Source organism: Protopterus annectens, chromosome 17.part0, assembly GCF_019279795.1.
Source record: "Protopterus annectens isolate FY-2018-M chromosome 17.part0, PAN1.0, whole genome shotgun sequence".
Classification (NCBI taxonomy): domain Eukaryota; kingdom Metazoa; phylum Chordata; order Ceratodontiformes; family Protopteridae; genus Protopterus; species Protopterus annectens.
Genome location: NC_056751.1, coordinates 813774083 through 813792233, shown reverse-complemented (window position 1 = coordinate 813792233; position 18151 = coordinate 813774083). Strand labels below are relative to the sequence as shown.

The window sequence follows — 18151 nt, the reverse complement described above, 5'->3', positions numbered from 1 at the left end:
CTGAAATCTTATTTTTTGTATTTAGCTCAACTAGAGAGTGTAGGAGTTAGAAATGAACCAAAAGTATGTTCCTGCTTAGTAAGAAACACCAAAGCAATTTTTTTTAAATAAAGGAACACAGTTCTTTAAGGGAAAAACAATATAGCTCTGCTGTAAACTTACATACACAAAATTATTATTCAAGCAATTGGTTATTGTATAAAGTAATAATTTACCTTTTAGTCTGAAAGGCAAATACAGAACTTAAGTGGTCTATTCAGATATAAGTAAATCCAGTGCTACAGCTTGCTTTACAAACCATTTTATGCAGGAGGTTATAGCATATTCATAACTTATAACTTTTGTAACGCAGAGAGCCTGGTATTTGTAAACTTTAAATAACAGTCAAGAAGATACAACCATGCTTTGCACATTTTGCATAACTCTTTTTAAAAAAAATCTTTCTTGCAGGTCAGTGTTTCTTTACAATAAATCAATTTGTTGGCTTCCAGTTAGACTCTTTTTAAAAATTCCTAAGTCACTAAGCCTTTAAACACAAGCAGCACTGCAAACTCTGGTCCCTGAAGTACATATCTTTTCTTTACCCAAACCATTTGCCTTTCATAGCTCAGCAATTCACTGTCTCTAAACACTATTCTGAACTCACACTCAGCTCTGCTGACTATAACCATGTGTTTAGCCTCTCCTCCAGTACTGCTTAAAGGTGTTTGACTCCTAGTAAAGCAAATCAGGCCATAGGTATTGCATAAACACAAAGATTACTCAACAGCCCATATTTAGCCCTATCACATAGTGACAAGAGTATCCCTTATGAAGAATCCATCCTTTACAATGGAAATTGATTTTGCTGTGTCTTTGGAATATTTTATTTAACTGCCATTTCTAAACTAGATAATAAAGAAGGAATATTGTCACACACACGATGTGCATAAGCAATTCAGATGTTATACAGAGGAAAAAATAGGGTTATCAAAATGGTTGACCATTTTTTCCTTCATTATGAATGGGAAGTAAGGTCTGTCTTGTCAGCAAACAGGCCATTTCTAACTCTTGACTTCTGTGTTTCTTTTTTGCCATGAAGAACAGCTTAAAGCAACGAAAGGTACTCTTAGAGAACTTTTCATCAAGGCGGTGCCATCTCTGTTATGTATTTTTAAATTATGCTAGCATAAGCTACATGTTGCACTGAATTGTGGACAAATAACTCATAGTGTCACGTTTTTGGATAAGAGTGTTGTATGGACTGCTGTCCCAGAACTCCACCTCTTTTAATTAGTCTTGCAACTGCTAGAGTTTCTATCCTCATATGTATTCTGCTACAGAGGTGATCAAGAAAAAAGTTACACATTTGTTTGCAGCTACTCAGTATCAACAGTTATTTGAGGAAGAGACTGTTATTGCAATATGTAAAGTGCTTAGTAACATCACTATGTTTAATTTTATATATATATATATATATATATATATATATATATGTATATATATATATATATCACACTCACAAATCAAACCTAAACAACAGTGATGACAGTCAAGCTGATATGTTATTCATTTTAATAGTCTTAATGCACCCAGCAACCTCAGAACATAATGAATGAAATTAAGCTTTTGGGCCAAAGCAAATCATGTAACCCCCTCACCCACAACCCTGCTTTACTTTTTCACCTTGCATTGCTAAATGGTTCTTCTATATTCATCCCTTTCTCCCCCTCCCTTCTTGATTGGCAGTCTTCCCCCCCTGCTAGTTGTGAATTCATCATCAGATTCCTCTCTACATTTCACTTCAGATCTGGTTTGAAACGTGCTGTGCATGCTCCTTACCAAACTTCCTACCATTAATTGCTGCCCTGCTGATTCCTTTTACCCTTCATTTCTTAAAAACTCTCCCCTTTGTAACTCTAAGCCTTTCACCTCCATTTTCCTTCTCCATCCTGCTACAAGTATTTTCCTCTTAGTTGGAAGCATGTACAGTAAAATTATATTAAATCAAAGTTTGAAGCAGGTTTATTGCAATTACATTACCTCCCAGTTCTGTGAATGCACAATTATAACACCTCCCAGTTGGAAGTTTGTATAATACAGTAATAGTACCTCAGAGATGGAATTGTGTATAGTGCAATTTTAGTACCTTAGATGTGGAAGTGTGTATAAATAAATTGTAGTACCTCAGAGATGAAACTGAAGTACTGGACGTGTGCATAGTACAAATATAGTATTTTGCAGTTTGAAGACTGTACAGTACAATTGTATTCCCTCAGAGTTGAAATATGTATCTTATAATTATAGTATCTTAGAGCGGGAAGTGTTTATATAACAGTTATCATACCTCAGAGTTGGAAGTGTGTATAGTACAATTATAGTACCTCCCAGCTGGAAGTGTGTGGAGTACAAGTATAGTACCTCCCAGTTGTGTGTGCATTATAAGTAGAGTATCTCCAGTTGAAAGTGTGTACAAGTATAGCACCTCAAAGTTGAAAATGAGCAGAGTACAATTATAGTACCTCCCAGGTGCAAGTATATAGTACCTCCTAGGTTGATGTGTGTATAGTACAGGTAAGTTGTAAGTGTGTGTACTACAATTGTAGTACCCTCCAGTTGGAAGCATGTATTGTACCTCAGAAATGGGAATTTGTATAGTACAATTATACGACCTCCCAGTTGGAAGCATGTATAGTACAACTGTAGTACCTCCAGGATGGAAGCATGTACAGTTCATTTGTAGTACCTGTCAGTTGGAAGTGTGTACAGTACAAGCATAGTAACTACCACATAGAAGTGTGTATAGTGCAGGTGTAATATCTCCCAGTTCAAAGTGTTTACATTGCAAGCATAGTACCTCCCAGTTGGAAGCGTGTGCAGTACAAGTATAGTACCTTCCACTCAGAAGTGTATATAGAGTGCAGTTGGCAATGTGTGCATAGTACAATAATAGTACCTCTCATTTGGAAGTCTGTACAGTACAATTATAGCATATCAGAGTTGAAGTGTGTATAATACAATTATAGCAATTCAAAGTTGGAAGAGTTCATAGTTCAATTATAGTGCCTCCAAGTGGGAAGTGTCTATAGACAGGTATAGTACCACCTGAATGGAAGCATGTACACTGCAATTATATTACCTCAAAGTTGGAAGATGGTGTAGCACAATTATAATGCCTCACAGTTGAAAGTGTGAATGCACAATTATAGTACCTCCTAGTTGAAAGTGTGCATAGTACAATTATAGTACCTCAGGGTTGGAAGCTTGTTCATAGGTAGGTACTAGGCTATCGGCCCAAGGGCCTAAGTAAGCCTAGCCAACAAGGTTCCCTGGCTTACGCCACCAAAGAAAGTTAATTTCCTGTGCCCCTGTCGAGCAGAGCCACAGAAGTGATCCCCAGTGTATTTCCTATTTCTCATCCACTCATCAAGATTTTTCTTGAAGAGTGCTAATGAGGAACTTTGCTTGACATAGATGGGTAGCTTGTTCCAGAGTATAGGAAGTCTCTGGGACAGGAATCTATCCCTCCATCATGTCCTGTTTATTGTGGTGACAAGGTTTAGGTCCCTAGAGCGTATAGCTCAGAGGAATTGGGATTTCTTTAGGTGTAGCATGTCCAACAACTCTGGGTTTAGCATAGCTTTATATGTCAGGCAGAGATCTCCTCAGAGTAGGCGATATGCTACAGAGTAAAGCTGAAGTTTTTTGAGACGGTCAGTGTAGGGCATCTGCTTGAGGCCAGTAATCCTCTTTGTGAGGTACTTCTGTGGCCTTTCCAGCTGCTGCAGATGTCTTGTGAGGTACATTCTAAAAGGGGCATTGTACTCTATAATGGGTCTAATGAGTGCTGAGTAGAGGGGAACAATGACTTCATTTTTCCTGGATGAGAACCATTTTGTGATGAGGTATGCCACATAGAAGGATTTCCTGACTGCTGTGGTGATGTGATTATCAAAGGAGAGACTATTGTCCACCTGTGTCCCAAGGTCTCTTATCACACATTCGGCATTAAGTAGACTGCCGTTCATGTGGTAGTTCATGAGTATAGAGTTTTTACCAAAGGGGATGACAATGCACTTTTTGGCACTGAGCTTGAGGCCATGCCTCTGACACCAGGCATCTGTCTCAGTGAGGCCCTTCTGTAGGATGTCCACATCATTTGGGGACTTGACTATGGCTCCTAGTTTGCAGTCATCTGTGAACTTCATTAGTCATAGGCCTTCTGTGTTAACTTGTACTTCAGAGAAGTAGATACCAAACAGGAGAGGTCCCAGGACTGAACCCTGTGGTACTCCACATGTCACTGGTTTGAAGTCAGATTGGGAGTCTGCAACTTTTACAATGTTGGTTCTGTCAGTGAGCCATTTGGCACCCCATCTTGTGACATAGGGATTTACACCTAGTTTAGTGAGTTTAGCTGTAATTACAGAATGGGGGATGGTGTCGAAAGCCTTGGCGAGGTCAAACTAGGCTGTGTGAACCACCTTACCCTCGTCTACGGCTTTGGTGACTGCCTCATAGAAGTCAATCAGGTTCAGAAGGCATGATCTGCCTTTCACAAACCCGAACTGGGTGGGGTCCAGAGTTTGGGGGTTACCAATGTCTTTATGAGTCTGATGATGATATGTTCCATGGCCTTGCAGACCAGGCTAATAGGGTGATAGTTCCCAGGATCAGTGGTGGCTCCCCCTTTGTGTAGTGGGATAACTGTTGCTGTGCAACATTCAGTGGGCACAAAGCCTGACATGAGACTATGATTGAACATGGAGCTTAGGTGGGGAGCCAGTTCATTCTGAAGTTCATGTAAAACACAGCCTGGGATGTTGTCCGGTCCCATGGATGCTGCGTTTTTTGATTTTGAGAGTGAAGCTTTTAGCTGCACAGATGTGATTACAGGGACTCTGCATTCTCCTATGTAGATATGGGGCCTTAAGGGGTTGAGAGCAGGGTAAAGTTAGCACTGAACCTGTCTGCCAGGATGTTGGCAGTATCAGTTGGTTCTGTAATTTTCATGCCGTTGTGCTGTAACTCAGAGGAGATCTGGGTGTTGCCACTGAGATTCTTGACATAGCTATAGAATGCTTTGCGGTTGCCCTTAGAATCAGTGGCAATTTTGTTTGGCTAGCTTTGGAGGATCTTACAAGAGATCTCAGCTTCTTACTGAGGCTGACCAGGGAGCTCCTCCACTCATGGGATTTTACTCTCTTTTTCAACAGTTTCTTCCTTCTGTTGTAGAGTTTGTTTATGGCAGGGGACCACCAGATTGGCTTCCATTTTTTGGAGGATAGTGTCATGGTTTTGTTTGGGATAGCACAATCCATGCACTCATGTAAGTGCTTATAGAGTACATTTGTGTAGGATTCAGCAGTCGTAACTGTATTGTCCATCTGCATGGGTGTCATGAAGTTCACCACTTCTGTCTTAAGAATGAAGTTTGTTTTGGAGGAAATGTTTTACCATGGTTTTCTTAATGGTGCTTGGGGGCGGGATGCAGATATCTAGGCTATTTAGCTTATGGTCAGATCTGACCAACGAGGAGTTGACTTCAGGTGTGGAACACCAGTCACTCATGTTGGTAATGACTAGGTCTAGGATATTGTTGCCCCTGGTGGGGGTGTGGATATGTTGATCCAGGGCATTGGAATTTATGAATTCCAGAAAGAGTTGACTGAAGGAGTTGGTACATGATTAGTTTTCCCAGTTAATGGTGGTGTAGTTGAAATCACCCATTATTAAGGTGTTTGGTACAATTGTATTACATCCCATTTGGGGTGTCTACAGTTCAATTATAATAGCTCATAGTTGGAAGCGTATGTAGTAGAATTATAGTACTCAGAGGTGGAAGTGGTTATAGTAAACTTAGTGTCTCCCAGCTGGAAGCTTGTATAGTACAATGTTAATACCTCAGGGTTGAAAGTATGTATACAACAGTTATACTACCTCAGAGTTAGCGGTGTGTGTGTAGTACAATTATAGTATCTGCGATGGAAGTGTGTATAGCATAACTATAGTACCTCAAAAGTGGAAGTGTGTATAGTAAAATTATAGTACCTCCTGCTGGAAGTGTGTACAGTTCAATTGCAATACCTCCCAGTTGGAAGTGTATAGTACAATTATTGTCCTTCCCCTGTAGTGTGTATACTACACTTATAGTACCTACTAGTTGGAAGAGTATACAGTACAAGTATAGTACCTCACAGTTGGAAGCATTTATTATATTTCCCAGTTGGAAGTGTGACCAGTACAAGTGTCGTAACTCCCACTTGGAAGCATATATAGTACAAGCTTGTACCTCTCAGTTGGAAGCATGTATAGTTTAATTATAGCACTTCAGAGTTGGAAATGTGTATAATATAATTATAGTATCTCATAGATGGAAGTTTGTACAGTACAGTTATAGTGTCTCCCAGTTGGACATCTGTATAGTACAGTTATAGTACCTTAGAGTTGGAAGTGTGTATAGTACAGTTATAGTACCTCTTATTTGGAAGTGTGCATAGTACAATTATAGCACATCCCAGATGGAAGTGTGTACAGAACAATTATAATACCTCAGAGTTGGAAGTCTGTGCAGTACAAGTATAGTGCCTCTCAGATGGAAGTGTGTACAGTGCAAGTACAGTACCATAGAGTTGGAAGCATTTACAATGTAAATATAGTACTTCCCTGTTGGAAGGGTGCATAGTACAAGTAAAGTACCTCCCAGATAGAAGTGTATATAATACAATTAAAATACCTCCCATTTTGAAGTGTGTATAGTGCAATTAGAGCACCTGACAATTGTGTTTATAGTACAATTATAGTACCTATCAGTTGGAAGTATGTACAATACAATTATAGTACCTCCCAGTTGGAATTGTGCATAGTATAGTTATAGTACCTCAGAGCTGGTAGCGTGTAAAGTACAATTATAGCACCTCCCTTTTGGAGGCATGTGCAGTACAATTGTATTCCTCATAGATGGAGGTATATATCATACAATTACAGTACCTTAGAGATGGAAGAATTTGTATAAAAAATATTGTACTTCCCATTTGGAAGCTTTTGCAGTACAATTGTAGTACCTCCCAGTTGGAAATGTACATCAGACTTGGAAGTATGTGTAGCTCTAGTATGGTACATCCAGGTTGTGTGTACAGTACAAGTGTAGTACCTCATAGTTGGAAGTGCATATAGTACAATTATAGTACCTTCCAACTGGAAGGATATATATTACAAGTGCTGTACCTCCCAGTTAGAAGAATTCATAGTACAGGTATGGTACTTCCTAGTTGAAGGCATGTATAATACAGTTATAATACCTCCAGGTTGGAAAAAGTATAGTACCTCCCAGTTGGAAGTGTTTATAGTACAATTATAGTACTTCCTAGTTGGAATTGTACAATATTACAATCCCAGCTGTATGTACATTACAAGTATAGTACTACCTCAATGGAAGTGTGTATACTACAAGTATAATACCTCAGAGATGGAATCATATATAGCACAATTATAGTACTTTAGAGCTGGAAGCATGTAGAGTATATATATAGTACAAGTAGAGTACCCCCATGTAGGAGTGTTTATAGTACAAGTAGAGTATCTCCTAGTTGGAAGCGTGTATAATACATTTATAGCAATAACCAGTTGGAAGTGTGTAAAGTACAATTATGCTATTTCCCAGTTGGAAGTGTGTATAGTACATGTATGGTAACTCCCAGTTGGAAGTGTGTAAAGTGCAATTATGGTATTTCCCAGTTGGAAGTGAGTACATAACAAGTGCAGTCCCATACAGTTTGAGATGTATATAGTATAATTATAATTCCTCCCAGGCGGAAATCTGTACATTACAAGTAAAGTACCTCAGAGTTGGAAGTACGTATAGTTCAATTATAGTATCTCCCAAATGGAAGCATATGTAGTACAAGTGCAGTACCTCCCAGTTAGAAGAATGTATAGTACAGGTATAGTACCTCCCAGTTGGAAGCATGTATAGTACAATCATAGACCCTGCCATTAGAAGTGTGTACAGTACAACTATAGTATCCCAGAGATGGGATCATGCATAGTATATTTATAGTACCTCAGAGTTGGAAGCTTATAGAGTACAATATTAGTACCTCCCATTTGGTAGTGTATATAGTACAAGTCGAGTACCTCCCATCTAGGACTGTGTATAGTACAAGTATAGTACCTCCCATTTGGAAGGGTATATAGTATAACTATTGAATCTCCAAGTTGTGTGTACACAAGAATTGCATATACTTAAAGTGTAGTACCTTAGAGTTGGAAGCATTTGTAGTACAATTATAATAACTCAGACCTGAAAGTATGCCAGTACTATTATAGTACCTCCCAGGTGGAAGTGTGTACAGTACAAGTATATTACATCCCAGTGTAAGGTATGTACAGTACAGTTATAGTACCTCCCAGGAGGAAAAGTGTGTACAGTACAATTATAGTGTTTTAGAGCTGGAAGTGTGTATAATACAATTATAGTACCTCATTGTAGTGTGTACAGTACCATTATGGTACCTCACAGATGGAAGAGTGTACACTGCAAGTATAGTACCTCCAAGTTGGAAGTATGTATAGTACAGTTACAGCTAACTCTCAGTTGGAAGCATCTATGGTACAGTTATAGTACCTCCTAATTGGAAGTGTATATAATACAGTTCCTCCCAGCTGGAAATGTGTATTATACAGTTATACTACTTCCAATTTGGAAGTGTATATAGTACAGTTGTACCTCAGAGCTGGAAGTGTGGAATCCAATTATAGTATGTCCCTGCTGGAAGTTTGTATTGTGCAATTATAGTACCTTCCAACTACAGTATAAGTATAGTACCTTCCAGTTGAAAGAGTGTACAGTGCAATCATACCACCTCCCAGTTGGAGGTGTGTACAGTACAATCATAGTGTCTCCCAGCTGATCATGTGTATAGTACAATTAGAGTACATTCCAGATGGAAGCATGTACAGCACAATTATAGTACCACGCAGTTGGGAATGTGTATCATATAAGCATGCTGTCTCCCAGCTGGAAGCATGTATAGTACAATATAGTACCTCCAAGTTGGAAGTGTATATAGTACAATTATAATACTTCCCAGATGAAAGTGTATATAGTACAATTATAGTACTTCCCAGATGAAAGTGTATATAGTACAAGTATCATATCTTCTAGTTGAAACAGTGTATAGTGCAATTATACTACCTCCCAGTTAGAAGCACATATACTACAATTTTAATACCTCCCAGCTGGAAGTTTGTATGGTACTTTATAGTACCTCACAGTTGGAAGCATGTACAGTACAAGTATAGCACTTCCCAGGTGGGCGTGTGTATAATACAAGTATAATACCTCCCAGTTGGAAGTGTGTTTAGTACATTTACTGTACCTCACAGATGGAAGTATGTATAGTACAATTATAGGACCTTAGAGTTCAAAGGGTCTATAGTACAGTTAAAGTACCTCTGAGTTAGAAATGTGTATAGTACAATATAGCTTCGCAGATGGAAGCATGTATAGTACAAATACAATACCACCCAGTTGGATGCATCTGTAGTACAACTATAGTACCTTCCATTTGAAAGTGTGTATAGTAGAGTTATAGTTCCTCCTAGCTGGAAGTGTGTATAGTACAAGTATAGTACCTCCCAGTTGGAAATGTGTAGTAAAAATATAGTACCTCCCAAATGGAAGCATCTGAGTACAATTGTAGGGCCTCCTATTTGGAAGTGTGTATAGTACCTCCTATGTGGAAGCATGTACAGTTTAATTATAGTACCTCAAGTTTAGTGTGTATAGTACTATTATAGTATCTCCAGTTAGAAGTTTGTATAGTACAGTTACAGTATCTCTCAAATGGAAGTGTGTATAGTACAATAATAGTACCTCAGAGTTGGAGGTGTGTATTGTACAGTTGTGGGACCTCCCAGCTGGAAGTTTTTACAGTTCAAGTGTAGTACTACCCAGCTGGAAGCGTGTATAGTACAGTTAAATTACCTCCCAATTGGAATCTCGTATAATAGACATATAGTTCCTCCCAGCTGGAAGCATATATAGTGCAATTATACTACCTCCCAGTTAGATGTGTGTATAGTACAATTATAGTATCCCAACGTTAGAGTCTGTATATTTCAATTATAGTACCTCCTAGTTTAAGGTGTATACAATAAGTATAGTACCTCCCAGTTGAAAGCATGTATGATACATTTGTAGTACCTCCCAGTTGGAAGTGTGTGTAATACAAGTATAGTACCTCAGAGTTAGAAGCCTGTGCAGTACAAGTGTAGTACCACCCACTTGGAAATGTGCACAGTTCAAGTAGACCACCTCCCAGTTGGATGCATGTATAGTACAGCTGTATTTCCTCCCATTTGGAAGTGTGTAGCCTGTATGGTACAGTTATAGTACCCATCAGCTGAAGCATGCTGCTGCTGTTCCATTACCTCTCTCATCCTGCGCATCACTAACAAACAGTGCTAATTCTTTCCCCTAGCCAGGGTCTTTAAAGGCACATCTAAGATGGTGTAGAGGTATGCTGCTGATTATAGGCAAGCAAGTTTTTATTTACAGTATGATCTGAAATATCTTTAGTAACTTCCCATCATGGCTTTTATCTTGGTTTCATCACTTCTATTTCTTGTTTTTAGCTTCAAACTGCATTTATTTACATGTGATTAGATGGTCTTATGCTAATGCCAGCTTTATTGACCTTAAGATGTTTGACTTAACAAAGTAATTTATTCTTATTTCACTTCCTAGGTTTTCAAAATTACCCTCTACTGTGATTTTGCCTATCTATCTCACAACCTCTATCTCCTCCTCTGCTCCTCTTAAACCCACTCTCCTTCTAAGAACCTTACTTGGTTCAGTCAATTTTTCTGCCTCCAGCACAAATCCCCTTATATTTCTGTAAAGAATTTCACTGCATATGTACAGTAGTATATTGCTAATCAAAGCATCAGGTAATCATTGCACCCTCCTAAAGGTTCTGCAGAGAGAGTTCAATAACTTGTGTAATAGGTGCATTAAGAATTTGCTAATTGTAAACCTAACCAAAACTAAATCCATGATCATTAGATCTGCAGTAAAATTATTTTTTTTTACCTGGGTAAGAGCATGTCTGCTGCTGATCCCTGTAGATATCTTTGAGTACATGTAGATCCTATTCTTTTTATAACAATGTCCACATCTCTAGCAGTAAAGTCTTGGATCAGCTTAAAGTGTCATAAAGACTACTTTCTTACCTGAAAGGCGTCTCTGTTCAGTTGACATAAGCATCCTCATTCCCAACTCGAATATGATTTTGTCTTGGTTGGCTTTTGTAATGCACCCAACTTGAGAGATCTTCAAACAGCACTAAACAAAATGTGCAATTTTATTAATCTTTCAGATTACTGTATGCAGCATTGTCACCCATTCAATTTCACTGTACTGAAAGAGATGCATTTTCAGTCTCTATTCTGATTATCAAACTGTTGCATGAAAGTTTCTGCCCACCTCTCACAGTTAAGCTCATCTCTTCATTGCCAACTTAGGTCAACAGAGCCAGGATCTGTCACACTCAGGAGATCTCACAACAGAGCCAGGATCTGTTACACTTAGGAGATCTCACAACAGAGCCAGGATCTGTCACACTCAGGAGATCTCACAACAGAGCCAAGATCTGTCACACTCAGGAGATCTCACAACAGAGCCAGGATCTGACACACTCAGGAGATCTCACAACAGAGCCAGGATCTGTCACACTCAGGAGATCTCACAACAGAGCCAGGGTCTGTCACACTCAGATCATCTCACAACAGAGCAAGGATCTGTCACACTCAGGAGATCTCACAACAGAGCCAGGGTCTATCACACTCAGGAGATCTCACAACAGAGCCAGGATCTATCACACTCAGGAGATCTCACAACAGAGCCAGGGTCTGTCACACTCAGATCATCTCATTTTTCTACTAAAGAATGGATATTCAGGAAACTTGTTGCAGCCATTTGGAACGCTCCAAAATCACAACCAGAATTTAACAGTTACCACTCTCTATAGAAAATCTGCTGCACTTTCACTCTTTTGACTGTTCTTGTAAATGGTCAGTCTGATTAAGATTAACAACATTAATTGCACAATCTGACTTTATGGAAGAAGGAGTCAGCACTACCCATATGCTAAAACCCCATTAACTGACAAAAATGTAGACTGTAAAAAGATTTAAGCATTGTAACAGCACACTGAAATATGACCACCAGATTAATGAGATGGAAGGTATTATGGTCTCATGAAAGACATATTTAGAATTGTCACAAACAAGAGGAAGTTGGTCATGATACCAGTTTATAAAGCCTTCATGACACCACTCATTGTATACTGCAGTTCAGCATGTGTTTACTGACCATGTCAGGTTAAACAGAATATGAAAACATTTGTTAGGTATATAGTGGACCTTGGGAACATCAGTTCTGACAAAAGACTTCAAATATTAACATTTTTTGTTGTTAGCTATAGGCTGCTAATGGGAGAGCTGATGTTCAAGATCATAAATAGTGTTCATATAGCAGTGTCTGTAGGAGTCATTAACATTTCATGATTTGAACACAAGGAACAACAATCATATGTTTAGGCTTCCTAGAAATGAAATTAGTGTTAAAACTAACTTCTCATTTAGAGAAAGACATCTCTGGCATGCTTTACCCATTGAGATTAAGCAGGTAACTAGTATCACTATGTGTAAGAGTTTGATAGATACACTTGCTGATGGCAGGGCATTTGATCAAAGGTTTTGTAGCAGTAATAGCAAGCTCCTAGCTACCCTCATGTAAAACTGTGGGCTTACATACCTCATTATACTTTGAAATATTGAAAGTTACTTGTTTATGTTTACATACTTTTGTAGCATTAGCTAATTTAAAGTTATATATTAGCTGTATAATATTAAGTTGCACATCATTTATAGTTCCAAATTGTATAACTGTGTTGTATGAATAATCCATATTATATTAAGTATGCAGTATTATGTAAGTCTGTACATGCCTTAAGTATATCTGCATATACTTATATTCTATATACAGTGATGATGTATTTGTATATCTGTGTTTATACAACTGTACATCAACAGTGCTTGTTACTTTGTTTTCAAAGCATCTTTTTATACTCCATTTGTCAGCCCAGGGCATGCATGGGTTAAAACAGTGTCATTACCGATTTACTCAGCCCCAAGGTTAATACAATAATTAATATAAATACTTTGAGTTATAGTTGTTTGTACTGGTACTCGTCTTGAGCCCTAACTTTCCTTATGTTTCTCAGAAAGAGTTAAATATAAAACATGTCAGTAATGCGTGCAAGTTGGGTTCATGCCTACAGGTGTTGGCAAGTTACAGTGCAAAGCAGGTATTATCTTCACAGGGGTGTTTACTGCTTGAAGATTAGTCTGGAGGCTGACTGCTGTTTCTGATCTGAAGAGCAGATGTTATGGATAGTCATATGAGTTTCTCCCACAAAGTTCTGCTGTTAAAATGAGGAAGTTCAAACACTTCTCCTTACTTGAATGTACCAAGTGAATTGATTATATAGATCTATTTTCTTAATGAGAACCTTAACTGCAGCACACACGCATTTGGTACTGGACGATCACAAGGCTGTGGGTTCTAATCTAACAGCAGTTAGCTGGATTAATTCTGTAAAACTGACGCTGCATTGCAGCATATGGGTGTTGTTGTACTCTTGAGATGTTAAACCGAGGCCCCATCTGCCTGTTAGTTGTAGATCAGGTGGATGTAGAATATCCCGTGGCACTTATCCAATAAAAAGTAGGAGAAGTTCTGTGATGCCGTCACCATATTTCCCCCTTGCCAAGATGAATACCACCTTTGGTGTCCCCTGAAAAAGGGGCCATTGGCTTAGTGGGACTAATACAGTCAACAAAGTAAAAAAATAAATACATTTGTGTTTGCTAACTGGATGCTTCTGACCTCTACTCATTCAAAGCCAGGAAATATTGCATGGCAAATTACAATATTCGACAGGATTTGTTATTTTATAAAACAAATAGTCCATTACTACAAGCATTAAATGTTATTAGTTGTTATAGGTATTTTGGGACATTGCAGTAATCTTTCAAATATATGTTTCACAGGGAATATCAGATGTGCTTGTTTTTGAAGCCCTTTAATGTAGTTATGCATCCCAGCATAGGTATTTCCTAGTCTGAAACCTTAGTATATAATCATAAGCTTGGAGGTACAGTAGAGAGTCAATTATCCAAATGTCGATTGTCAGAAACGTGAGTTATCAGAACCAGCCTTCCAAGGTTTTCAGATATGAAAAATCATAAAGTCTGAATATGTAAACATTATACATATTTGCTTGAGTATGTTTTTTGAGCTTGTAGCCAGCTCGTGTGTGAAAAATTTTCTTTATTGTCCATTGGAATCGCTGAATGGTTGAAAAGTATACTCCTGCATGCAGAAAAAAACAAGACTTCAGGTGTTTTTTTATCCTTTCCATTATATGTTTGATTATCTGAATAATTTGATTATCCAATCTACCCTAAGTCCCAATTAGTTTGGATAATCGACTCTTTACTGTAGCATTTACTTCTGTTTTGTACAATGACCAACCTTAAAAATGATACCTCAGCAGTGTTGCTCTTGCCTTATTTCTCATTTTCTATTTTCTATGTTTGCGACTTCAGATCACTAATGAAAGTTTAGAATATGCAGTCTGGATTTATTTTCGTACTGTAATTGGGTTCTCTACTAAGTCACAGAGCCTGCAATGAAAATGCCTTAGAGTAGCTTTCATGTGCAGCAAAGCCTTCAATGTGATACTCATTCCAGTGTATCTCTCGCTTTCAAGTGAAACCACTCACTTTTGGGAAAACAAATTCATCTGATTCAATTGCAGTTTATTCTACATGTCCCATGTTTTTCATCTCACAGCCAGCTAAAGAAATAAGGCAGAAGGTAGTGATAGTTGCAGTATGACCAAGCCACCACAAAATCCCTGTAAAACTTTATTGGGATTTGTAGTCACCATTTACTTAGAAAAGGGAGTCTTGGGTTCTCTTTAGCTACCAAAATGTAAATGTGAATGATATTGTTTAAACTGGATGTTATAAACAGAACAAGGAATTATACATCAAAAAGAGACAAACTGTCAGTGCTTCTGGTTTTATTCAGAAATGAAGAACAGCAAATAAAAAAAGTACTGTTGCATTGTAATTGACCAACCAAAGTATTTTGCTAGTTTTAAGTGATTTGAATGGCTATAGGTTTTTGCCTGGATTTATCAATTTTATGGTGCTAACCTGGATTTTTAATTGACTTTGTCACACCATACCTTCTTCTCAGAAAAGCTTCATTGTCTCATTGACTTTCATATCCTCCATTTAATAATGTTTTACAGCACCCCCCACCACCACCAAGTCAGGAAGTGTGCGCCACTTCCATGGTTACTTAGTTGGGTATTTTCCTTCTGTTCAAATTCAATGACAATGGTTTAAGGAGCCCATGTGTTGGGCCTACCCTCTTGACTTTTAGTGTAACATTTTTTGGACGGCACAGTGGTGCAACGGTAGTGTTGTCGCCTTACAGCAAGAGGTTCTCCAGTTTGATTCTTGGCTGGGGTGCCTTCTGTGTGGAGTCTGTATGTCCTCCCTGTATTCGTGTGTTTTTCCTCCAGGTGCTCCAGTTTCCTCCCACATTACAAAGACATGGGTCTGGAGCATTTCTCCCTGGGCCTCTGCTGAAAATTGGCTTTGTTCCAAGTCGGACTTTCCCAGTTAACAAAATGTTAAATAAAAAAATTTTTTTTTAAAAATCTGGATGGTTGTTCATTACTCATGTTTCTTTCTGGACATCCATGTTACTGCTTCCACCCACTTATTTCTTCTAAAAACAGAAGACCAGTCTCTCATAGTTTCAGTCATAATTCCTCGGGTCACTTCCCTGCCTGAGAAAACATTTTGAAGATAAACCTAAGTTGCATATTGGTCCAGTTTCAAAGGGACCCAGCAGATATGCTAGAATTATGGGGTTGGCCAGTAGTTCTGGGGGTCACTGAGCTGAGGAAGAATGAGAGGCCAACAGCCACTGCCCTTGCATGATGGGGACAGGGAAGTGGGATTGGAGTTTATCACTATAGTGTTGTCCCCGGCAGAGGGTTTGAAGCTGACTTTGAGTAATAAGAATGTACTAAGGGTATCTGGGTAACCATGTTTACTAATTACACTCGTATGCAATAACTTGTGTGCTTGCTTGTATAACTGGACAGTGTGTAGATGAATTGCTTCTTGTTTATGAGAGTATTAGGAAATGGGGCATTAGAGGATTAAAAAAATGCCTCAGCAGCCTCAGAATAAGGATATAATTTTTCTTATAATCTGTCCTTGTCCGCACCATATGATTATCCTCCCTGTTGAGATGGAAATCCCACGAGTAATTAATTACTGCTTGGCAAAAAAAAAAAAAAAAAGACAGAAAGGGGCATACAAAAAGGAGAAATGTGTGGAGAAAAAAAGGTTATATATGAATTTGTGATGTAATAAAAAATATGCTCCCCTGTGTCTATATTGTGACATCGTCTAATGAAATGCATTTGTAGAAATAGTTCAGTTGCTTAAAACAATAAACCAGCAGCATAAACTTTTGACTAGTTAAATGTTGATGCTTAATGATTTCAAAGAAGTGATGTCCCATCCAGGGCTAACTTTAGTTCCTTTTCTCAGTGTTTGCTGGGATAGGCTTTGGCTTCCTGTCACCATAAACCAGATAAGCAGATAATGGAAACGAAGACATGTTTCATAAGGAGGAGGAGTTTGAAGACAGTGCTAAGTGCATGTTGTAGAATAACATTAGAAGTATCCATTTCCCACACAGTATAATTGCATTGCCCCTTTGTATTTATGTTTATTGCATCTTCTCTGTTTCATTACAGGTTAAAACCACCAAACGCATGTATAACTTTTGTGCCTGCGATGCACAAATTGCACATCTCTGGATAGACAAGATTCAGAGCTGCATTTCAGATGCGTAACCAAAACTGCCTGAAGGACATTCTGTGGTTATCAGAACAGAGCAGTCAGAATTCCCCTGATATGACAGAATGAAAAAAATAAAAGTAAAGGAGCATTTCTGGAAAAAATGGATCAGTATTTTCACAATGGACCATTTAAGCCTAATCCAATTCAACAACATTGCAAAACATTTGCACTGACGGACTACACTAAAAGATGCAAACTTTAAACCTTTAATTCTTTATGGCTAAAATGCACTAAATATTATAAATATATTTTTGTTCTTTAAACGTTTCTAAAAAAAATTAAATTCAGCTGCAGAATTTTGCATCAGAATATAACGTCTATGAATCCTTCACTAATTTGTAAATTAATTGCACTCAATTTGTAAATTACCTGAAGTATATAGCAGTCAAAGCCTACTAAACATGCATGTAGTTTTTTGTGGTTCAGCCTGTGAAATGAATTTCTTAAAGGAATCTGCAAATTATGGAGCAGTGCCAGATATGTAGCAGGATTTACACTTTAAATGTGTGTATATAAATACCACTGTTTCCAATGTGTGGTGCATTGAAATGCTTCTGTGTAGTAAAATTGTAAAAAAAAAAAAAAAAAGTTTTTTTACTTTTTTTATATTGTTGACAAAAATATGTTTTAAAGGAATGTTGGTTTGTAGCTAAGATTAATATGTTTTTATTTGCTATGGTATTTACTGTTATACACATTGCTCAAAATGTGTTTATTACTTTGAAATGTTAATATGTTTAATATTAAATGTATGTTTTACAAACCTGTAAATAAGACATCAGCAATTTTCAGTTCTTTTTTTAAAAGAAACGGCTGATAGTTTTATATGAACTTTACTAAGACAAATGGATGACTGCTTTGCTCTTGTTAGAGCATGGTCTCTGTAACAGTTTCTGTAATAAAATTATTTTAATGTCTTACTGAGGAGAATATTTTCAAGAGTTTTTATTAATTTCAATCAGGAATTGTATTAAATCCTAAAAATAATACCACAAGTTCAGTGGTGAAATGAATATAAATGTATTTGCACATTTGTTTATATTACAGTTGTGTATTTCTATATGGTCTACCTACTCACTGTCAGATCTTTTTAAACGAGACAAAAATAAGGAAACTGCTATTTTTTTCTCTAGTTGTTTATTTGTTA

The 18151-nt window shown here is 37.8% G+C and overlaps 1 protein-coding gene across 1 annotated transcript in view; it reads left to right on the top strand.

Moving 5' to 3' along the window:
- SBF2 (SET binding factor 2) overlaps positions 1-17924 on the top strand; it is a 3151758-nt gene extending 3133834 nt beyond the window's left edge. Inside the window, exon 44 of the mRNA XM_044058929.1 lies at positions 16899-17924. Within this exon, the coding sequence (XP_043914864.1) occupies positions 16899-16997 (99 nt within the window). The 3' untranslated portion in view covers positions 16998-17924. The remainder of the gene's footprint in view (positions 1-16898) is intronic.
- Positions 17925-18151: the final 227 nt, after the last annotated feature.